The sequence below is a fragment of a genome, unplaced genomic scaffold (assembly GCF_019419815.1).
Source record: "Pyrus x bretschneideri cultivar Hongxiangsu unplaced genomic scaffold, Pyrus_bretschneideri_v1 Contig58, whole genome shotgun sequence".
NCBI lineage: Eukaryota > Viridiplantae > Streptophyta > Magnoliopsida > Rosales > Rosaceae > Pyrus > Pyrus x bretschneideri.
The window spans coordinates 1,535,342-1,560,084 of NW_025999796.1; the positions used below are offsets into that span (position 1 = coordinate 1,535,342).

Genomic DNA, 24,743 nt, shown 5'->3' on the forward strand with positions numbered 1-24,743 from the left:
TTTTTTTTTGTGATTTTTTGCTGATGTGATCTCCAAGCATATACAAACAATTTTGACGGTTTGGATCGTTGAAATTAGTTTTGGAGAATTCGTAAAACGATAGATTGACTAACACTTAGAGTTTATTTATACTTTCATTAAGTATAACATAAAATTTTGTGGTATCCACTTGTGTAAATATTTTAAATTGAAGATCGAATTCATTCATTGTATTCATATAGGGTCAAGGAGTGTAGTTATAAAAAATCATCAAAATCGGAGTTAAAATAACCGTTAAATCGTGATTTTTCGTTTATAACCGTTGAAAAGCTTTGTCCCGTTACTTGATCTCTGAATGTTTTTTTTTTTGTGATTTTTTGCTGATGTGATCTCCAAGGATATACAAACAATTTTGACGGTTTGGATCGTTGAAATTAGTTTTGGAGAATTCGTAAAACGATAGATTGACTAACACTTAGAGTTTATTTATACTTTTATTAAGTATAACATAAGATTTTGTGGTATCCACTTGTGTAAATATTTTAAATTGAAGATCGAATTCATTCATTGTATTCATATAGAGTCAAGGAGTGTAGTTATAAAAAATCATCAAAATCGGAGTTAAAATAACCGTTAAATCGTGATTTTTCGTTTATAACCGTTGAAAAGCTTTGTCCCGTTACTTGATCTCTGAATGTTCTTTTTTTTTGTGATTTTTTGCTGATGTGATCTCCAAGCATATACAAACAATTTTGACAGTTTGGATCATTGAAATTAGTTTTGGAGAATTCGTAAAACGATAGATTGACTAACACTTAGAGTTTATTTATACTTTTATTAAGTATAACATAAGATTTTGTGGTATCCACTTGTGTAAATATTTTAAATTGAAGATCGAATTCATTCATTTTATTCATATAGGGTCAAGGAGTGTATTTATAAAAAATCATCAAAATCGGAGTTAAAATAACCGTTAAATCGTGATTTTTCGTTTATAACCGTTGAAAAGCTTTGTCCAGTTACTTGATCTCTGAATGTTTTTTTTTTTGTGATTTTTTGCTGATGTGATCTCCAAGCATATACAAAAACGTTTGACGGTTTGGATCATTGAAATTAGTTTTGGAGAATTCGTAAAACGATAGATTGACTAACACTTAGAGTTTATTTATACTTTTATTAAGTATAACATAAGATTTTGTGGTATCCACTTGTGTAAATATTTTAAATCGAAGATCGAATTCATTCATTGTATTCATATAGGGTCAAGGAGTGTAGTTATAAAAAATCATCAAAATCGGAGTTAAAATAACCGTTAAATCGTGATTTTTCGTTTATAACCGTTGAAAAGCTTTGTCCCGTTACTTGATCTCTGAATGTTTTTTTTTTGTGATTTTTTGCTGATGTGATCTCCAAGCATATACAAACAATTTTGACGGTTTGGATCGTTGAAATTAGTTTTGGAGAATTCGTAAAACGATAGATTGACTAACACTTAGAGTTTATTTATACTTTCATTAAGTATAACATAAGATTTTGTGGTATCCACTTGTGTAAATATTTTAAATTGAAGATCGAATTCATTCATTGTATTCATATAGGGTCAAGGAGTGTAGTTATAAAAAATCATCAAAATCAGAGTTAAAATAACCGTTAAATCGTGATTTTTCGTTTATAACCGTTGAAAAGCTTTGTCCCGTTACTTGATCTCTGAATGTTTTTTTTTTTGTGATTTTTTGCTGATGTGATCTCCAAGCATATACAAAAACTTTTGACGGTTTGGATCGTTGAAATTAGTTTTGGAGAATTCGTAAAATGATAGATTGACTAACACTTAGAGTTTATTTATACTTTTATTAAGTATAACATAAGATTTTGTGGTATCTACTTGTGTAAATATTTTAAATTGAAGATCGAATTCATTCATTGTATTCATATAGGGTCAAGGAATGTAGTTATAAAAAATCATCAAAATCGGAGTTATAATAATCGTTAAATCGTGATTTTTCGTTTATAACCGTTGAAAAGCTTTGTCCCGTTACTTGATCTCTGAATGTTTTTTTTTTGTGATTTTTTGCTGATGTGATCTCCAAGCATATACAAACAATTTTGACGGTTTGGATCGTTGAAATTAGTTTTGGAGAATTCGTAAAACAATAGATTGACTAACACTTAGAGTTTATTTATACTTTCATTAAGTATAACATGAGATTTTGTGGTATCCACTTGTGTAAATATTTTAAATTGAAGATCGAATTCATTCATTGTATTCATATAGGGTCAAGGAGTGTAATTATAAAAAATCATCAAAATCGGAGTTAAAATAACCGTTAAATCGTGATTTTTCGTTTAGAACCGTTGAAAAGCTTTGTTCCGTTACTTGATCTCTGAATGTTTTTTTTTTTTGTGATTTTTTGATGATGTGATCTCCAAGCATATACAAACAATTTTGACGGTTTGGATTGTTGAAATTAGTTTTGGAGAATTCGTATGCCATCAATCAAGTTTCGTGTGTGTGTGTGTATATATATATATTTATTAAGTAGATTTAAATCTATTTATTTTGTACGTATAAATTATAATTGACTGGTACACGGAATAGTACATACATCACGTGTCACGTGTGTCATTATAAAAATAGTGAGATATGTTATGACAGTCATGTGTGTGATAAAAAGTTAATAACTTAAAAAAAAAAAAAATTTCTCACCACTTCTATTAATTTTCATTTTTCCCTCTCTTTTTTGTTTCCTTTTCAATTTTTTCTTATCATTTTCACTTTTCCCTCCAACATCTTTCCCTAATTCCCTCATTTTTTTGTTTCATTTTCAACTTTTCTTAACATTTTCATTTCCCCTCCATTTTTTTTTTTCAAAAAGGGCGGCAAGTTGGCAACGGCAAGAAATTGATTATTGAAATTTGAATGGAAAGAAATCACATCAAATTTCAATGGATGCAAAATCATGCAATGCATCATGCATATTAAATTATTAATTAATAATTATTATAGTTTTTATAAAATTTAATATATATATATATAATTATTATAGATAGACTTAATATTTTGGGGGTATAATTATTATAGTATATATAATTATTATAATTATTATAAATTTTATAGTTAATTTAATATATATATATATATATATTTATTATATTTTTTAGAGGTATAAAATTGTAAAATTAATGTATATAATTATTATAGTATTTTTTTATGGTTATAAAATTATAAAAATAATATTCTGCTTATTGTGTATCGTGTTACCCACGTGTATACCCGAACCAACCCGTTATCTTAACAGGTGTTTATCGGGTTACCCGATAACGACCCGATTCGTTATCGTGTCGACCCAAACACCTGTTAATTTCGTGTCGTGTCGTGTCGGGTTATCGGATCGTGTCAGAAATTGCCAGGTCTACTCTCCAGCATGCGCGGAAATCACATGACTGCAACTACAAACTCAGACTGCGAGAATCCCGGCTCCTTGGCCATGTCTGCAACTGAAAGCTCTCCATCGTGCGCCCAAATCTGTTTGGCCGTCTTTGTGACCGCTCTTTTACTCATGTCTTTTCCTGTTATGATTGGGCTCCAGGTTCGGTCCAGCAAAAGAATGTCGAAGTACAAATGCCCTCACTTCACCATCAGCGGTGCTTAACTCAGTGAAATCATTACACCGAAAGCAATTGTACTCTCTCGTGCAACCTCGCCCTCAACATCACTCTCACAAACCCTAAGAAGAAACTCTTCCACGCGTTGATTGACGTCAAAGTCAGTGCATACTATTTAGACAAGAGAATTGGTCAGGTAACGTTTATGGATGATCAGTGGATGTCGATACCCAACAACATAGCCGTTTTTCAGAATGTAGTCTTTCAAGGGCACGATATGTTGTTTCAGGAATCAGTGACCCCTGCAGCTGATCTTTACAATATCAACATGGTCATTGCTTTCCTTGACGAGGACAATGTTCAACGGGGTGAGGTCATCTACAATCTAAGGCTTCCTTTGAGTTTCAACGGGACATCTTGGGATGCTGACAAGACTGCAAACTGCCCCATATATAATTAAGTTTATAGGAAACTTAAACCATGTGTTTATACCCATTTTTCCCTATATTAAATTTGGAATCCCCAATTTATGCATCTTTTTTCCTAATAATTTAATTTTTGAATTTTAAATCATTGATTTGTTAACCATAATTTGATTTATCTAGTAGGTGCGAATTAGCTAACTTATATAATCATTGATTTCTTACATATATGATGCATTTATCTACATTGGACAAAACGATAAACTTTTATCTATGTGGTAGTCGATATGATAGAATTAGACATAGGTTCCATCAGAATTTAATGTAAGAAGAAATTTATAATCAACTAAACAACACTTATCTGGATTAGAACTTCCGTTGAGCAAATCTTCTAAGTATCTGCATCTCTCCTTGTATTGACAACTCTAGAGCAAAACAAATGATCTTCTACTATCTTTTACTCACCTTATTGTCGATGTAAATTTCCGCCATATCTAGTTTTGATGAAAATGCACCTACAAAACAATCAACACCTTTAATCGAAGACCTAAACCTCATGCGCCCACGAGGTGGGGGGAGTGGGTTTAGGCCAATGGATCTCCAATGCCTAAGTTAGTTTCTCTGAAAAAGAGTAAGTGTTTAGGGCTTTTAGGGGTAGCTAAAGCTTAACAAAATTTGGTAGAGATGGAGGTTTATATAGGGGAGTGGCTGGCCATGGTGTTAGGGTTTTATCTTACACATGACGGCATCCTATTGGCCAAGGTTTATGGAGAGAATATTTTCATGATATTAAATAGGAAGTAATATCTTGAGATAATAGTGTAAATACCCCTAATTGATTTAAATAGGGATTACTTACCTAAATAGAGTCAATCTTAAATTGGGAATGTATTAAAGATAGGATTTGGTAATTAATCTTTATCTTTAATGCCTTTGACTTTTCCTTGTCATGGGCAAGTGAGTTATGGCAATCCTATTCAATTGCTTGATCCTTCAGGGGTGTTAGTTCCGCATGTGAGTATTTGTGGAGCTTGCCTATTTAATGAGGGCAATCTTGTCTTTCTTGATCAAAAGACCATATGCTGCCTCTAGAATTTTTGGGATTATTTTAGGCTTCACATATGCCGCACATTTGCTGGGTTGCACGTAGGAAAAAGGTAGTAGGTGTAGAAATCCCAAGCTACATGGGTGTGTAGAGTTGTTTCCCGATTTGATGTAGATCTCTTTCTTTGACTTGGAGCTAGACTCTTCTAGGAAAAGGAAACCAATTTCCCCTAATACCTATTTAATTCTGCCTTGAGCAGGGGATTAAATAAATTTGGAGAACAATCTTCATTCCTACAAGGAAAAGGGAAACTAGAGGAAATTTGTTCCCTCTCCCCTCACTCTTTTCTTCTCTTGCCCTTGCAAAGAGTCGTTTATCGTTGTTGTTGTTCTTCTTCTTCGTGCTGCACCAAGATAAGAAAAAGGTAATTTTTTTTTTCTCTTCTTAAGTGGTGCTACCGCAAGGCAGCTGTCGGGGTGGTGCAACATGTCGGCCGGCAGGGCCCATGACTTGGGCTACTTAGCTCAGTTGGAGTCAAAGGCGACTACACAGCTAGGGTCGCAGCTTGAGGCATTAGGGCATAGTGGAGAGCGAACCACGAGTTCATTCTAAAGGCCTAAATCTGACATGGGCTAGTTAGGCATGCCGGATGGTGTGGAGCAACTAAGGTTTCGCCATAGGTTGCTTGATGCATCGAGCAAAAGTGATCATGAGTGGGCAAGTTGAACGGTGTGCTTGGCAAGTCACGAAGCTCTTGCCCTTCTAGATTTGGGCTTGGGCCGGGCTAATATCAACTTTGGAGCGTATATTAACTCATATATCTTTTTCGATTATTTCAATTGTGATTACAATTTGTTTGATAATTTTATTAGTCGATGAAATCATAAGACTAGATGATTCGTCAGAAAAGGAGATGATAGCTTTTTTTTTTTTGCATCGTGAAGGGAGAAAGAGAAAGATGAACAGGGCGTTATCTCTCTTACTTAGGACTTGGGCCACAGGCTTATGCCATTAAGGAGAGAGAGATGTGGGCCGAGGCCCATGTAGGTCAGGTATTAGCTTGAGAGAAAAGGGGACCAGGTCGTGGGGCCTAGCGTATGCTGCTAGATTAGCATTGATCTGACTTCTCCCAAGGGGAAGAAAAAGACTATTGAGCCTGAGTATGTGAAACATGCTGCTATGAAGGTGGCAACAACCATTGCTGAAAGGATTGCATAACGAAAGAGTTTGGTGGTGCCCCTAGTGTCTAGGTTTGTATCAAAGCACACATCGGGAACTAAGTCCGGTTCAGCTTCTGAGAGGCTTGCTGCTATGAAGAGCGGGAAGGTGGATTATCCTACTAAGGTGATGCTTGGGCAATTATGAAAAGTCCACCGAATCTAGTTCTGAGGAGTTTTCTAGGGATTGTGCATTGTTGAAAGCTGACATGCTTGAGGACGTCGATGCATTTACCAAGTTCGTTGATATTGTTAGGAAGGTCATCCACTCAGATTCTTTTTCTAAGCATTATGCCTACTCGAGGATGTCATATTTGCTTGCTACAATGCAAAAGACTTTGATCCTGGTAACTGAGTTTATGCGTGTTGATCAGAATGTTATTAAGTGTGTTAAAGATGTTGAAGTGGTGTTGACAGCTCAACTTTGCTCGGCTACTGAAAAATCAAGAAGTTTGAATCTGGACTTGTTGTTTTTAAGGGTCTGATGTCTCTGCCCCCACTTATGTGCAGCAAGAGACCATTCATCAGGAAGGCGTCGATTTGAAAGCTAAGTTTAGTATGACTTATGAGATGTTGGAAGCTGCAGAGAAGGAAGTCAGTCGTGTTGCACCGATGGTCTAGGACCTTGAGCGTGTTAATTTGGAGCTACGATTTGCTTGTTTCGCCAAGGACGAGGAGTTTGTCTTCATGCATGGTGAAGTGTTACATCTCAAGGATGTTTGCCAGTAAGCTTAAGTCTAAGGAATTGGATCTGCAAGATGCATTGTCTACTAGCGAGAACCTAAAGAAGGAATTGGATAAACTGCAAAATGCTCACATTGGGGTTGTTAAGGAGAATGTGCAGCTGAAGAATGAAAGGGTCAGTCACGAAATGGCGCTTGTTTCTTGTCATACCAATTTCTACGATTTTTGCTATGTAGACCATCTCCAAGGTAGGTCATCGGATTATGAGTTTTTGAGAATGACTTCGAGACTTACTTCATTTCTCTAGTTGATCTGCTTGACTTCTCGTTTGAGGCTGCCTTTGGTGGAGCAGTTAAGGGCCAGTCTGTCTAGGCAAGGGTGGCTAAGGATAAGTTGATAAAAGCTTTGACTACTGAGAGCGGTGTGGCTGTTGAAGGCGTGGAAGTAGAGGAACCAGTCATTGATCAAGCTGCTGATAAGTAGTCTTTTTGCTTAGACTTAGGAATTTTCTTCTTTTCCTTTTTCTCATGCTTTATTCAAACTTTGTTGGCCTTCAAGCCAGTTTATCAATTTTCTAGAAATTTAATAAATAACTTTCTTTGCTTTGTTTCATCCTTGCTATTTCACCATGTCTTTTGCAAAACTTTACCAAATGATGGGCGGTTAGGTAAGCTACTTCAATGAAGCAATCGATCCTACGTCGTCAGTTAGGTCTTAGTTTTGACTTCCAGGCTTTAGGAGCCTTGCCTGAGTAAGGCAACTTGCAAAACTTTGGCCTAGGACAGGCAACTAGGTTAGCTACTTTGATGAAGCATCGATCCTATGTCGTCATTTTAGGCTTTAATATTGGCTTTGATGCTCAATGAGCTTTACCTGCAAGAGGAAATATGAGAAATTTCTAACATATAGACCTGACGGCCGGACTTGTGGCTTTCGTAGAAAGTAGACAAGTTTGCGTAGCTGCTATAGTTGTGAAATTCGACTTTGACGACTTCACGACCCTTGGCTCTCAATTGAAGCACCAATTTGTTGGTGCAAATTTCCGTCATCTCTAGCTTTGACAAAAATGCACCTACAAAACAATCAACACCCTTAATCAAAGACCTAAGCTTCACACGCCCACCAAGTGGGGGGTTAAGCCAATCGATCTTCGATGCCTAAGTTAGTTTCTCTAAAAAAGAGTAAGTGTTTAAGACTTTTAGGGGTAGCTAAAACTTAGCGAAATTTAGTAGAGATGGAGGTATATATAGGGGAGTGGCCGGGCATGGTGTTAGGGTTTTATCCTATACATGGTGGCATCCTATTGTCTAAGGTTTATGGAGAGAATATTCTTAAGATATTAAGTAGGAAATAATATCTTGAGATAATGGTGTAAATATCCCTAATTAATTTAAATGGGGATTACTTACTTGAATGAAGTCAATCTTCAATTGGGGATGTATTAAAGATAGGATTTGGTATTTAATCCTTATCTTTAATGCCTTTGACTTTTCCTTGCTATGGGCAGGTGAGCTGTGGGCAACTGTATTCAACTACTTGGTCCTTCAGGGGTGTTGAACTGTGCATGAGAGTATATGTGAAGTTTGCCCATTTAATGAGGGCAATTTTGTCTTACTTGAGCAAAAGTCCACGTGTCGCTTCTAGAATTTTTGGGATTATTTTAGGCTCCACACTTATCACAACTCTATTCAATAAGGCTATAAGGGTTATTTATGGGTATCGAATGTGAGAGTAGAGACCCTTATTATATAGTAAAAGAGGTGGAATCCGATTAAGAAACTTCTCATCATGTAATTCTACTCGAACAAGACTTTATCACCTAAACTTTAGTATTCATATCTAATTAGGTTTACTAATCGTATCAGGATTGCTATTGCTATAAAATCCTAATAATACACTTTCCTTATTTGCGTACAAGTATTATTGAAATCAATCTCTACAATCCTTAATCCATATGAGACGCTACATACAATTGTGCAACTCTAATATAGGCTTACATTCTCCCACTACAGTCAACACTTGTATACAACATACTCAAAACCGAATATTAAAAATTGCTCTTAATAGTTGTGAGATCAAAACAATAAAATCCATGATAAACAAACTTTTGTGATGAGCTAATATCCATGAAGAACCAAAGGTAATCACATTTTATAAATTAAACACCATCCCCAAGATTACTGTCATGAAATTAGCAAACACATGAAGCTCCAACAAGATATGAATGAATCAACGCACAATGTTAGTCTTACAAGTGTGTATAACACTAAGCATTTGGTCCCCTTAATGATTGAAACCACATGCAAACTGTAATACTTCTAAAGAAGCCTTTATAGTTGCATATCTGCTACAACAATACTCAATAAGAGCTGATGCATATATAAACTGACATAACTAAAAGCTAAGAAACTGAGAAAATTTTCGTAGCAACTTAACATAGTAACAATCTTTAATAGTTATGGTAAACTGTACTATCCTTATTACATTTCAAATTAACTTAAAAACAAACCAAAAGCCCAATGGCTCTCACTGGTTTCGTAGATTCAAAATCAATTTAAAATTGTCACTTAGTACTACATCTAGTGGTATTTCTCTTCACTTGTAAGTGAGAGATCTTATGTTTAATTCTCGCCAAATGTGAACTTGAACCTCATTATTGCTAGCCCATTGTGAGGCTTAGCCATCCCCCTCCCCTTAGTGTAGATAATACCGTATGTTAAAAAAAAAAATCAGTTTAAAACTCAATTATGGCATATGCTTCTTGAAAACTCAAATAGCTGTAAATTGATGCAAACAAGCAAAGACTTCACATTGACTTAATTAGACAAATACCTGGCTGGTTAGGTATAATCACAATATTTTCATCTGTGTATATACTTTAGAGTGAAGTGTTGATTTTGTCCTTAAACTATCACCTCAGTGCAAATTAGGTCCCTGAATTATTTTTTTTTTCGTAAAATAAGCTCCTAAATTCATTAAAAATTGCTAATTTCATTCCTACTATTATATTCAAAGTTATTATCTAGTTTCTCATCAATTTAAGTCACTTGACACACTTTAGAGTGTAATACCGTCATTTTCTTGCCTATAAGCCCTTAACATTTCATATAGGTTGCGAATATAACGTCTAATTTACTCTCTAGAGTTAATTTATACAATTTCTTATGAAAAACTACCAATTTACCCTCCGAAGTTAACTTCATACACTATTTCTTTATGAAAAACTACCAATCTACTATCAAATGTGTATCACATGCATATAACGTGACTTAAATTGACAAAAAATGGAATATAATAGCTTCGAATATAATATTAGGGATGTAATTGACAAATTTTTATAATTCAATGACTGATTTTTCTAAAAAAAAATAGTTAGGGACCTAATTTTCACTAAGGTGTTCATTCAAGGACTATAGCGCAGTTCACCCTATACTTTAAGCAAACCAGATTTATTCATTAAGATTTTGAAAAACTGTAAGACATAATGTTCGAAAGATAAACTGAATTCAAATTAATTTACTAGATCAATAATGAATAGAAAAACTTGCAACATGTTTCCTAAAAGATTCCTTTTAAGAACAATATGAATACGTATCAACTTAATCTGAATGAACTTAATTAATGCACATTTATCCATTCCAAAGTGTACTAATGCACATTCGTCTATAAATTTTATACGCATGAACCGAAACACTAACGTTTGATAAAATAATTATAGTAATTTAAACCAAATTAATGTGCATAGATGCATGGACGAAGCCACTATAGGCCTATAGGGGCGGATGCTCCCGTTCAATTTTTTTTTTCACATAAAAATTGTATAGTTTTGCATCCCAATGACCAACCATAATTAAAATATAATTAAACCTTAAATGTTAATTGGTGTCAATATGATTGACTTTGCCAACAATGATTCTAAAGTGTTTTGTACGAAAAACTTTATGGATTAATCTATAATGACACGTTTACATACTCGTAATCGGAATCAATTTACTGAATTAGATTTCGATTACGGCATACACCTTTGTTTACATAATCTTGGGGAATCAAAATACATGTGGGGTCCACACGCATTAAGGAATCCAACTCCTAATTTTGGAGGAATTGAACTCCCTACATAAGGGAGGTATTTCAATTCCTTGTGACTTGAAGAATCCGGAATGGAGTTTATTTACCAATTATGCCTTCACTTGTTTCTAATTATCCCAACATTGCCCTTCATTTGACACTCATTATGTGTGACAGCCCGTCCCAAAATATTACAACGTACGTGTGAAAAGACAAAATTGCCCCTAGTTCGATTTCTTTACGTTTATTGGTTTTTTTTGAGTTTGGTTGGCATGTTGTAGGCCACACACACCTTCCCACACACCACAACCTTTCCTTCTGTTTCCCTGCGCTTGTCCCGAGCCCCATTCCTTTCCCATTTCCATTGAAACATACGGACACACCCATAAACCTATCAAACCTCCACAGATCGAAGAAACCAAGCACATATTCACTCGTGAGGCTTGTAGGAGTCCAACCATGCCCATTTCATGTAAGAACACCTTCATTTTCACGTCGATTAAACGATGTCCGATTTGAGGTACTGCTCATGCACAAGTGATTTCTCACGTTTTAGGGAATTTCAAGCTTGTAGGTAGCTTGGTGAGGTCCCTAGGAGGCTCGGGGTGGTTCATTTGATGGTTTTGGACATCGGGATCATTAGTTTCGAAGTTGGCCGGAGTTGGGTTGATTTTTCAGGTGAGATTTTGTGGATTTTAGCTCTTGAAAGTAGTATGATTGTGTTCCTCTAGTTCTAAGCTTTATTTTGGTACAAATTTTGTGAAATTTGGATGAAAAACGAAGAAGATATCGAAGTTTGAAATTTTCCCGATTTTCCGGCGCCGGCGATGGCGCCGAAGGCTCGCCGGAGAAGACGACGGAATATTCCGTCAAGTCTGAAGGAATATTCCTGACGCCGTTGACAGAATCTGTTAAATCTGATGGAATATTCCCTATGGCGTCAGTTGACGCCGTCAGCGTGCCAAGCACGTGGCCGACGCGTGTGGCCGTGCCTTGGCCAGCGCATGGGGGCGCGTGTGGGGTGAAAAATTATTTTAAAAATATGGGGATATTCTTGAGGTTGAGTAGATCACGTTGATGTATTCATACACCCCATTTGAGCATTGTATGAGAAGTTATTTCTAAAGTTTGGTTATGTGCTTAAAAATTAACGTTTTTATAGTTATTTCGCATATAGGTGAGACGTATCCCGAGGACGAGCGTGGTCACTCGAGGCAGGGGGTTACGACCCTTCCACTTACCAGTGAGTGGGCTTTTGGTTTTCCATATATACCTATATACTTATATTTTCCTAGAATTGATTTGAATTGTCATTTGCCATATGCCATGCATTAGATTATCGTTATTTATGCATCGTTAGTTGCATTATTAGTTGTATATATATATACATATGCATATTGGGTGCTGCGGATGCACAGGTAAGTGTCAGGTAAGTGTTATTCATGTTTACATTCAGTAGTGATTCGACATGCTTAGAGAGCTCATAACCTACACCCCCGGTGTTAGTGCTCCCGCCCAGAGTAGGGCACAGTCCTTCACGTGTTGTTCACATCTCGCACCACACGCTCTGCTTGGATCCAAGTTAGGTGCACAGTCCTGTCGTACAGACCAATTTAGGTGGTTCCGACTAGTAGGTGACTCGCGATTATTCGCACAGCCTTCACGTGATCGTAGCACTAGAGCGTTTATATGTATTACACCTAGGCCTGTTATACAGACCACTTTAGGTGGTTCCGACTCGTGGGCAGGTTTAGTTATTGAGATTGAGATTTGAGCTCTAGATGCAGCCGTACAGGTCACGTTAGGTGACTCCGGCTGCCAGATTATATGTGATTGATATGATTTTTACCTGAGCACTTGCATTTCATTGTGAGATTTGGCATGGCATATCCTAAAGCATGATTGATATATTTATATATATATATATATATGTACGTATATTTATTTTCTGGGAAGTATACAGGTTTTACGGCGAGGGATTAGAACTTATTTGTTAAATGGTTTTCGAAAAGCTTTGTTTTTGCCCACTCACGCTTTTGTTTTGCGCCCCTCCAGGTTCTAGCTATCTAGCAGGTTTGGTGGTGTTCCAGAGGGCTTTCCCGGCATTTCTGACAGACGATCACCAGTGTAGGGTCACCTTCGGGTGTACTGTTGTTCGTCATTTTTCGTTTGGACTGCTTAGGTGTTATGCTCTGAACTTGTGTCTCACTTACGCTAGCACTTATTTCTATTACCTTATGTATGCTAGTTTTTTATTTATTTATTTGTACTTCTTCTATTATTGTTTTATTAGCTTCCGCACTGTGCACATGGTTACGTCACCTCCGCGTGATGGCCAGCACGCCCTGATCTCGGTCGGGGTGTGTCATTATGCCATATTTTAATAAATAAATAAAACCTATTTATATATTTTTATATAGATGAATTTTATTATATAAATTTAATTTAATTAATTAGTATGAAAATAATTTATTTATGTGAGGGCAATTTAGTAATCAACCTAGTTTTCATTCCGATTGAAGTGAATTAGTAAACAATTTATATGAATTCAACATCATTCATGACATCTTTTAATAAATAAATAAAACCTGTTTATATATTTTTATATAGCTAAATTTTATTATATAAATTTAATTAAGAATTTAATTAAATTACTTAGTGTGAAAATAATTTATTTATGTAAGGGCAATATAGTAATCAACCGAGTTTTCATTCCGATTGAAATGAATTAGTAAACAACTTATATGGACTCAACATCATTCCTACTCCGATTTCAGACAGTTTCAGTAGACAACTTCAACAAGAATCCGATTCTAATTCCACCTCATTTCAATTCCTCCTCAATCCAATTCCTCTGAATTTGATTACGGATTAGTAAACGCACTCTAAGTGTTTAGTTCAGTAAATTTTTTAGCTTTTTAATTGTGACTGTTGTCCTTATTGTTTGGCTTCGTACAAATCTCTGGCTTCGTCTTTGCAATAGACATTAAGCACCATTATCCTTATTGTCATGGCTTAATTTTTCCTGTACCACCCAAGTATGAAACCGAATCTCATCACAAAGGATTAAGCAATACACAAACATTACTTCGTTCAAAACTTAAAATTTGAGAAAAGAAACCGAAATGATTTTGGTAAGAAAGCTTCTTCAATATCTATATTTACAATTGAATTACTAAATGGACGTAAAGCATGTGTTAGTGACCTGTTGGATCATTCCTGATGTTTGTACAAAGCAACAAAGAATGAAAGAAAGAAAAAGTATTTTAGAATATCAACCTCTCTTTGCACTTAATAAGAGTATCTCGCCACTTTGGTCTAGTGATATTCCTCTTCACTTTTAAGTGGGAGGTCTTAGGTTCGATTCTCACCAAATGTGAAATTGAACTACATTATTGCTAGCCCATTGTTTGGCTAACCCCACCTCCTCCCTTTTAGAGTAGAAAATATCATTTGTTAAAAAAAAAAAAAACAATAATGATAGCATCTGCAGTGGAGTTCCTAAATAGGGACAACTACCATATAAAATAAGTATAAAACAAATATACAGAAAAAATGAATTTCCAATGGATCGAAAAGTGAGTCCCTAAAGTATAAGGACTCACTGGATGCATAATCTCACTGTACAGAGATAACCTTGAGTAGAAAACAGGACCCACAATCTTGATTGTAGTTTTTAATGCTTTTAATTAATTAAAAAATAGTTAACATAAACAAAAAAAAAGAATATGCACTTTCAGTGGAAAACGGGACCTACAATCTCGATTGAAGATTTTGCTTTTAATTAATTAAAAAATTGTTAACATAAGAAAAAATGTGCACCTAATCAAATTATCACGTATAACCATACAAACTTTAAATTTAGGGATTCTACTATAAGGACTTTATCATTGGAGACAATGCTCATTCAAGGACACAAAGATTCCCCTTGAAGGAGTACTCAAAAGTGGTGGTGGGAGTCCCTAAATAGGAACTTTCATTGAAAATGCTCTTAGTCTCTGAATTTAGTTCAATCCGAAATAATTATGTACGACAAATACACTCTAACGAGAATAGAGCTTAATTTAGAGAAAATAGAACGATTTCTGAATGGGTTGTCTTTACAACCATTCGAGCCACAACCCACTATGTGGCCGGCCTACCCCTTCGTAAATGAGTCCCGAGTTGAGTTTAAGGGGTGTTACCGCAAATAACCTAAAGTTAAAACATTGGATTCCAAATTCCAAAAAGTTTGACTAAAAGAAGACATTTAAATATGAGAGAGTCTAGAACCAAAAGCAATGAATTGCAAGGGCACGGGCATCGCGCCCAAAACTTCACACCTCTCCCACCGCAACCAAATGCGAAAACAGTCCCAAACAAGTCATTCGTTTCTTATTCCCCCAATTTCCTAGCTTTTGCTTGCACCACACCAGACCAAAGCTTCTTCCACAATCCCCAATTTCCCCTTCCCTCCTCCCCTCCTCCCAATTTCAAAACCCTAATTCTCTCTCTCTCTCTCTCTCTCTCTCTCTCTCTCCAACATCAAAACCCCCTGTCGTCCAAAGGATCTGAAAATTTTGAATTTTTATTTTTATTTTTTACCCCTAACTGTTGACTCTCGTGATTGGTTTAATATCAGCAATGTCGGATGACATGCTCATCCATTTCTCCTCCAACTCCTCCAACCAGTCGGATCACTCTCTGCCCACCAAGATTGCCAAGCTCGAAGCCCGAATGGTCGGCAAGGCCTCCTCCGCCTCCGCCGCCCCTCCTGCTCTCCAGCCGCAGCAGCAGCAGCCGCAGTCCGCTTGGTCCTCCCTCTCCTCCGCTCCGAGATTCACCGCCGCTGAGTTGGCCGAGCCATCAACTTCGAGTGATTCCGACGACGATGTAAGTCATTTTCTCTCTCAACTCTGTACCCATTGCTTGTAATTCATTGAGATGGTTGGGTGCTTTCAACTTTAACTAGTTGGCATTGATGCTGATGGTAATTGGCAAGTAGTTTAGCGAATTGATCGATTGTGGGTATGTTTATTTACAGTTGTTATGTCCACTAAATTCTAATTAATCGATGAAACTGTTGTCGTTGTGCTGGTAGAAGCTAATACTAAGTTGAATGTATTCAAAACCGTCTTGATCTACCTTACTTGAGTGATTCACTAAAATCAAACAATACAATTACAAATTGGATTAAAGGCCTGCAAGGTGATAAAAAAAAAATTCGAAATTGCTCATGGCATTACATACTTGATAATTAAATGCCAAATTAATGAGACTGGATATGTCGAGAGGAATCAAAACAATATTTGGATTATTAAATAGCGAATTGATGGACTAGATTGTGCAACTGGAATAGGAAATTTTCTTTTCTTCATACCATTTATTATAACCCTTTACATTTGTGAAATTTCCATTCACAATTATGATTTGCTTACCAAGTTGGGATTGCATGCCTCTGTCAACAGTTTTTGGAGTTGTTTTTTCCAAAGGATTTTCTGTTTGTAAGAAACGAAATTGTTTATAAAGTTGAGATAATACTAATATCCAGCAGTGAACAAGAAATCCACGTACAAAACGAGAAAATACCAAAAGAAGCTATCTTATCCTTTGAAAACAATCAGTTACATATCATTGTATTTTGATTTAGAATTTAGACATGTTTAACAGCGTTAAATACATAAATCTTATTAAACTATCAGATTCTTGGATCTTCTCGAGTTGCTATGATTTATGTTCAAGTTCATATTCTTATGACAGAATGGAGAGGAGTTTCTGATACAAGCCAACACTCAGAAGCGCCAGAAACTTAAAGAAGATGGTAATTCAACCGTTCTTGAACATGTTGAGGTAGGCTCTTGTTCAAGTTAAATTTGGTTGGAAGCTTTAGGATAATACTGTAGCCACTGATTTTAATTGATCATACACACAATTAGTTTCTTGGCTTCAAATGATATAATCTAAATCAGTTATAGCATGTTTGAGGAAGTACGGTTTTAGAAAACTCATCAAAATACAATTTAGATGAAAAGTTGGGATCATGGTGTTCATTAGTTTACTTATTTTTTTACATCCAGGAAATTCTTTTTCTTCCTTTCTTCTCCTTATAAATGGATTATATATAAATCTTGAAAAATTAATCTGAAATAAAAAATCACATGCAGGCAGTGGTTGATGGGAGGCAGATGGTTGTAGAAACCACTGATGCCACAGCAACTTCTGATTTAAACAAGAAAAAGCATGGTCGTGGTAGGGGGCAATCAGTTTCAAGTAGGGTTCGCGGTTCAAGAGTCAGTGATCAGACAAAATTATTAGTTACTCCTTCGACAGTTTCACCTCTTAATGGTCAGTCTGAGAACCCATACAATAAGGTATGCTCGTATGCATGAGCTGTTTCAGTTTAATCCTTATTCTTTTAAGGTAGCAGTTATCTTCTATGCATCATTATAGTCTGCCGTCATCAGGCTGTTATCTCTTATGCTCGTATTTTATTTGTTATGGTTAAAAATTATGTACTGTATTCTGTTATCAGGACATGTTTTTTCTTTTAATGGACTGGGCCAGCTGTATCTGTTGTTCTCTGTATAAAAAATTCTCGCTATATATTTTCTTTGCCATTGTTTAAATGTTCTCTTTAAGATCATATTTCTTAGATAATTGATTGAGGATCTGTTAGCTACGAATGGAGTTTTATCAGGACCTGCATTGAGGATCTGTTAGCCACGAATGGAGTTTTATCAGGACCTGCATTTCTGCTTGACATCTGTCTATCTTTCTAATTGAAATATTGACTACGAAATGCCAATGCATATATGTCACCTGGTAATGTGGTGACATTGACTGCCACAGCTTATCACTTGGTTTACACACATGGCCCTATGTATGCTTTTGTTTGAAGTTTTAGTTAATATTGTTCAAAATATTTTATGAAGTTGAAAAATGAAGGCATTTAAATATTTCGCAAACCTGGGGTGTAGAGAATGTTTGTGAGTTTGGCAATTTGCCCATTGTGTCACATGTACCTTACATGTCTTTTGTTTTGCTAAACTAGGTGATTAAAATTGTACTAGTAAAGAAGTGGCTGAAAGAATCTGCAAATGATGTCGAAAGGCAATATATAGTGATATTGTGGTGTGATGGCAAATCATGTTTCCATTGGCATGAAAAAATGCTCACCAGAAACTATAAAAACCATATATATAATCCTCCGATAAAATTTACGATTTCCCATTTTGAGCCATCCCTGCATCCTATTCCATGCGTGTTTAATCTGGTCCCTCTTTCAAGTAGACTAAAGTCAGATTTAGAGTTTTTATGGGAGAGACTAAGATTTTTAGCATCTACCGGGTGTCAGCACAAAAACATGTGGGATAATTCAAATTCAGCTTAATTTAGTTGGAGTTGCAAGCTTTTCTTCTAACTTTCTGGTCTGTACATCATTTATGATCAATGGAAAACTTGTCTGTTTTGACATGTACTTTTTTCTCTGGGGTTTATTCTGGTTCTTGTATGTAGAACAGAAATATTCATGAGCACAAACTGCTCTCACACGTTCATACTTGCAGGATAGGGATAGCAGGCCTAAAGAGCAGCTTTGGAATGACAGCCGCTCTTCACTAGATGTATGATTTGGGGATTTGTTAAGTCATTTTGCAATTATTTGGTACTCTGATACTTATTTGGGGGTGGTTTTTGTTTTTGGGGTTGGGGGGGGGGGGGGGGTGGACTTAAAATGGTTACCCTAGAGGCACATAAGTCATAGTTGTACTATTCTTTGTCAAACTAGGAGGAGGTTGCATCTTTACGTGCAACAATTGCTTCGCTAGAGGAGGACTTACGAAAATCACGTCAAGAGGCCTCTGATTATCAGAATCTTTGCCGTCAATCAGAGAAGGTAATAAAGTAACTGCCAGTATTGTCCAGGGAACAATATCTAATGTAGTGTCACTTTTTTCTTAGGCTCTTGTCTAGAATGAAAATCTGTTCATCTCTGTTTTCTATTTTATAGCCTTACATTGTTGTCTGTGATGTGTAGGAATTGAATGAGGTAAAAGACCTTGAACAGAAAATGAAGCCAAAGGTGTGCTCTTCTGGACAATTTATATTCATCAGTATTTCCTATTATATTACATTGTCGCATTTTGTTCTTTATCATTCGCTGTCAACTTTCATGGGAAAACAAAGTACAGATAGACTTTTATACTAAGTCGCTGTATTCTGTTTTAATCTCTTTACTAATAATTTCAGTAAACTAGTGTGGTAATTTTATTATACCAGTCTTGTCAATTGAAAATTTGTGGGCGGGTTCTAGTCCTGTCCCTTTATTGGAGGGCCTTAACTGTAGGCACCATTGGAGTGGTCATCCAGTTCTCAAACAGCCTTTAGTTTCAATTAACAGGCTATTGTGTGCATACTCACATACATAAATGTCATTTTAAAATGAGACTTGTGCATTTCGTTCAAGATAGGTCATCTTTTAAGATTCATTTACACAGGAATCATGCTACAAAGCCTCGACGGAAGTTCTTTTGAAATGATTATGAACTGTTGGATTCATTTTTCTGTATACAAGCAGCGGGTCAGAAATGATTGCATTCTGCGTGAATTTTGTGTTTATCATTTGTTTGCTGGAAAATTGATGTGATGGATACAAGTTCTGGTTTCCACTTATGCAGAGAACAAAAGTGATCTCCGATCTGCTGATATCTGTTTCGAAAGCAGAAAGGCAGGAAGCAAGGTTGAAAGTACGACAGGACTCTTTGAGGCTTGGCAATGTGGGTGTCATCAGGTAATGCATCATTTTATTGCAGTTTCTATATTTGGTACTTTGAAAGGGTTCTTTGTGCTTGAGGGATTTCCTTGTCGTTTCAAAATTTTTATGGCCTCTTCTCATCCTAGTCATTCCATTTTCCTTCCAAATATTTCGCAAATAATTTTCTGTCCATTGCAGAGCTGGAACTGTCATATCTGAGACATGGGAAGATGGGCAAGCCTTGAAAGATCTCAATGCTCATCTTGTATGTTCTTATCAGACATTTTTCTTTTAGTTTGCTTTGTCGTGCAGCTTTATTATTATGTTTAGCCACAGTGAGCTTTTCTACTTTTATGGCCTTCTTTTTGGCCACTTATCAAATAATCTGAACCATTTTTGCAAATAGAAGTGCATTTCATAATGCTTGAACCAGAAAGTACTAGAAAAGAAAAAGGTCATATGACAAAAACAATGAGTATTAAGGTTTCCCTAGCAAAGTCACATTAGGATTCCAGACTACGTACTGATCTCTAAAGTTTTTAAGGTTTTAGTACATTATTAATTAGAGATTATTTTTCCTAAGTCTTGTTTGGATGCCAGTTTCATCTCACGGTGTGTGCACGTATCAGACTTTCAGTTATCAGTATGTACTTGTTACAGCATTTCTATATTCCAGTTTTATTTTTAATTAGTATCAAGGGTCTGTGAAGCACAATATGTAATTTGATTTAGTTTGGTCTTAAATATGAAATGTTGGTTGGATGGTAACTTTCTATTCCTGGCCCCTTCGGTAAGGATGTCATGAAATTTCATCACCAGTGTATATCTATTATAAAGCGTATATCTTTGATTTTAGAAGGATTTTCTCCTGATCAGCTATGAACATTGTAGGTTTAGTGCTACTAGAGCTTCGATGCTCCTTGTTTAAGTTCATAGTGTCTTTAGAGCTTCCAGGCCTAAGGGAGAGGATCACACTTTCTTTTCTCTCTACAAATGCTGTCTTTTAATCAATTTATGATTGTTGTACTTTTTCTCGTAGATCCATTTTTGGATTTTCATATGGCATTTACTAACATAGTTATGTTAATTTTGTAGAGACAATTATTAGAAACTAAAGAGGCTGTTGAGCGGCAGCGAAAGTCATTGAAGAAAAAGCAAAGTGGTAAAGTTCTTATGCATGACTGTTCTTATTACCTTTCTTGTTTTGGTTAATTTGGTTTATACCACATTCTAGGAATTCAATCATTTTTTTTGTCAGTGCAATTTAATCATATGGTGTCTGTTGGAGTTAATCTCTGTTTCACTCTGTCTCTCTCACTATCTATCAATCCGTTGGATTTACGGATTTTCATTTCCTGAAGAAAAGGGCGATGGAGTTGATGCTGAAACTGGAATGCAAGAAGAACTTCTAATTCAGGATGAGATCTATAAATCCCGTCTTGCCAGCATCAAACGAGTAAGCTTACTAGCTTCTTTAATTTCTGTTTTGGATTTTTTCATTCTGTTTTTATTTTCATTAGGAAGGAAGTCCTGGTTTTCTCATTTGTTTGTCGTTCGACTATGGACTTCTGAAGGAGGAGGAAGTTATCCTGCGTGAAAGAGACCGTTATGAACTGGAGAAGGGAAGGCTTATACGTGAGATGAAACGCATACGAGATGAGGATGGTTCCCGTTTTAACAATTTTCAGATTCTCAACCACAGATATGCCCTCTTAAATCTTCTTGGCAAAGGGGGATTCAGTGAAGTTTACAAGGTCAGAACTTTGAGAATTGTGGTTTGATATCTAAAATTATTCCCACTAGTTTATAGTAAATGTTTATATATTGGATGAAAAGGCTAGACAATTCATTTGCCAATGTTGGCAATTGTAAAGAAATACCTTTTTGCAGTGATTTGAAGTGAGAAATTTCCAGCAGGCATTTGACTTGGTAGAGCATAGATATGTTGCATGTAAGCTTCATGGTTTAAATGCTCAGTGGAGTGAAGAGAAGAAGCAGAGTTACATACGACATGCAATCCGGGAGTACAATATACACAAGACTTTGGTTCATCATCACATTGTTCGACTTTGGGACATTTTTGAGATTGATCAGAATACATTCTGCACTGTCTTAGAGTATTGCAGTGGTATTTATACTCTCAACGTTCTGTCCTTTGAATAATCTTTGTTTATTCTAAGATGGAGATATTAGTAGTCGGGTCTTGTAGACAATTCTTGTCTCATTCTTTCTTCATCTCCCTTTTGGTTTTATTGATATTTCCTTTTCTACCCTCAGGGAAAGATCTTGATGCTGTCCTTAAAGCAACGCCTGTGTTACCTGAGAGGGAAGCTAGGATCATTATCTTTCAGATATTTCAAGGTCTTATATACTTGAACAAAAGAACACAGAAGATTATACATTATGATTTGAAGCCTGGAAATGTTCTGTTTGATGAGCTTGGGGTTGCAAAAGTTACTGACTTTGGTCTAAGCAAGATAGTGGAGGATGATGTTGGATCCCAGGGTATGGAACTTACATCCCAGGGTGCTGGAACTTATTGGTAAGTGATGCAACTCAGCTTAAGTACATCTGCCGGTTTACATTTGCTTTTAAAGAAAAGAAGTTCAGCTTCCCTGGGAATTTGAAACGATGTTTGAACTTGAAAATTAGTATCTTCACTTTATTATATTTATTGGGAAGAAATGGTAACCTTTAAGCTTTGTTGTGTGTCTTCATGTGGCTCTACTCTGTCTTCTTCTCCTTGACATTTTAGTACATTTGGTTTAAGTAGCAGAATACATAATAATTTCTTTGTTATTTGCAGGTATTTACCTCCTGAATGCTTCGAGCTCAGCAAGACACCTCTTATATCCTCAAAGGTCGGTGACTTTAATATATTTGTATTGCCTAGTGACAGCATGACATACATGTGCAACCAAGTGGCCAAATGCATTTATGCTGCACACACTCTCTCTGTCTGTCTGATAAATAGATAACTTTTCTGTTTTATATCGATATTGTTCAAGCCTAGTCTAGACATAAATTTCGTCGCGTACTAGACTACAGATACGATTGGTGTCCCCTGAGTCTTCTTACTTGGAAAATAACTTATCAGAAAACCAAACTTTTTCTCTTTGCCCTTTATTCTTCTCAACTTGGGTTCCAAGGTTTTTTGACACGGTCCGTCTTGGAAAGCAGGTTGATGTTTGGTCAGCAGGTATTCTGTTATACCAAATGTTATTTGGAAGACGGCCTTTTGGGCATGATCAGACCCAGGAACGAATACTACGGGAAGACACAATTATTAAGGCTCGAAAAGTTGAATTCCCTTCCCGACCTTCCATCTCAAATGAGGCAAAGGTGAGTTGTGCTCATAGTTGGTACATCATGCTTAATTTTCTTTAGCGGAAATGGTTGGTTCTTAGAAATAATCTATCTTGTGCTTCAATATAAAGATTTAACCTGGGAAACAAAGATTTCATGGGCTGCTCACTGAACCAAACATCTTCTCAGAATGTATGAGTCGAATAGTTGAGCAAAATATACAATTCAAAAGGTCAATCCAAGAGTTATTTTATTCATGTATATGGGTTTCAGAATGACAACATTTTTAATCATTTTGAGAGTTTTGTAGTATTTAATGAGTGTTTATATATCTTTTGGAATCTATAGTATATATGTGAAGCAAAGAGATTTTAATGAAAGAAAAAATATTAATGTTGAAAGGCTCGGGTTCTTGAGGGCTTAGTACCTTAATATCTCCATATATAGCAACATTTTCAGCAATCCTTCGAACTTTTTCTTCCTAAGCTATTTTGATTGCTAAATTTACTGCCATCTTAGAAGACCATAACCCTAGACAGCAGAGTATTTGAACTACGAAATAAAAAACCTCATTGAGAGTATTTAACTTAAAAAAACCTTGTTAAGTGCGTAAACAAAAAAATAACTCCTCATTCACTGATGGACATGGTTAGCTGAATTCTGAGCAACTCGGTGATACCATTTTGCATATATCTATTTGCAGGAATTTATTCGGCGTTGTCTAACATATAATCAAGCAGAGAGGCCAGATGTTTTAGGGATTGCTCAAGATCCATTTCTCACATACTCAAAGAAGTAAATCTATACAGCTAAGAAGAATTCGGCGCCACAGGATTTTGTTTGATTTCCTGCAATACGCCACAAGGAATTTTGTACAGTTTGTATAGGTTTGTTACTCACTGTAGCTGTGGTGTACTTCCATCTTAAAAATGGTGGCGGATTCGGGGTCTTGTATTTTGATTCCTTGTTTGAGTGGGAGGGACCTGATCTACGGGTGGAGGCAGTAGGTAATTTTCCCCTGCCTGTCTTTAACTTTCGTTGTTTGTTTTTCAGCTGGGCTTTTTGCTTCTGAGTTATCCTTTTTTGATCATGTGTTGGCACTCTCTTTTTGTGAAGAAAAATCGTGTAAAGAACTGAGTTTACATGAAACAATTTTGAAGCTTCGCTTCGCTAATCTTTTACAAATGGCGGGGATAAAAAATTTCTTGTCCTCTGCGATGCAACTTGATCTCTATATAATGTACTTATAAAGTTGAATTCAATTGTTATGGTGCCTCTATGTATGTCATCACTGAGGAACAGTTCAGTGTAAATTCTTTTGGATGTCTGAAATTTGAGTGAGGGCGATCTGCTTATTCGTACGACTGGAATTAAAACTCGAAGTGATTCCGGTGCAAAAGCAACTGAGTTACAAGTTCCTTCTTGTGTTAGTTAAACAGGGTGCGACATCCGATGAAAGATATTCCCAATGTACGTTTTCCGTTGTCTTTTCGCGATTTGGTGTAATCGTACGGGGGATGTGATTTCGAACAACATCTAAATGAACCACGTTTATAAGAAATTAATTGGGAATTCAATGTAGAAGAAATATTACTCATACGGAATGACAAAACTATGCTTAAGAACGTAAAAAGTTTGGTTATCGAACATGTTCTTTATGAGATACGAGCATCTTCTTTTACATA

General features: G+C 36.0%; 1 protein-coding gene across 2 annotated transcripts; it reads left to right on the top strand.

Annotated features, from left to right (window-relative positions):
- Positions 1–15,296: 15,296 nt before the first annotated feature.
- Positions 15,297–24,333, top strand: LOC103958083 (serine/threonine-protein kinase TOUSLED). Of its 2 annotated transcripts, none has more exons than XM_009370307.3 (16): positions 15,297–15,893; positions 16,761–16,850; positions 17,165–17,371; positions 18,566–18,622; positions 18,787–18,894; positions 19,036–19,080; positions 19,676–19,788; positions 19,951–20,017; positions 20,848–20,914; positions 21,114–21,208; positions 21,327–21,506; positions 21,667–21,880; positions 22,030–22,294; positions 22,559–22,613; positions 22,933–23,094; positions 23,762–24,333. In XM_009370307.3, exons 1-16 carry the CDS (start codon positions 15,645–15,647, stop codon positions 23,855–23,857), a joined length of 2,070 nt encoding a protein of 689 aa, XP_009368582.2. In that variant the 5' UTR covers positions 15,297–15,644; the 3' UTR covers positions 23,858–24,333. The 2 variants fall into 2 exon arrangements, with proteins under 2 accessions (XP_009368582.2, XP_009368591.2); XM_009370316.3 differs by having other exon boundaries at positions 15,298–15,893; positions 21,670–21,880.
- The last annotated feature ends 410 nt before the right edge of the window (positions 24,334–24,743 follow it).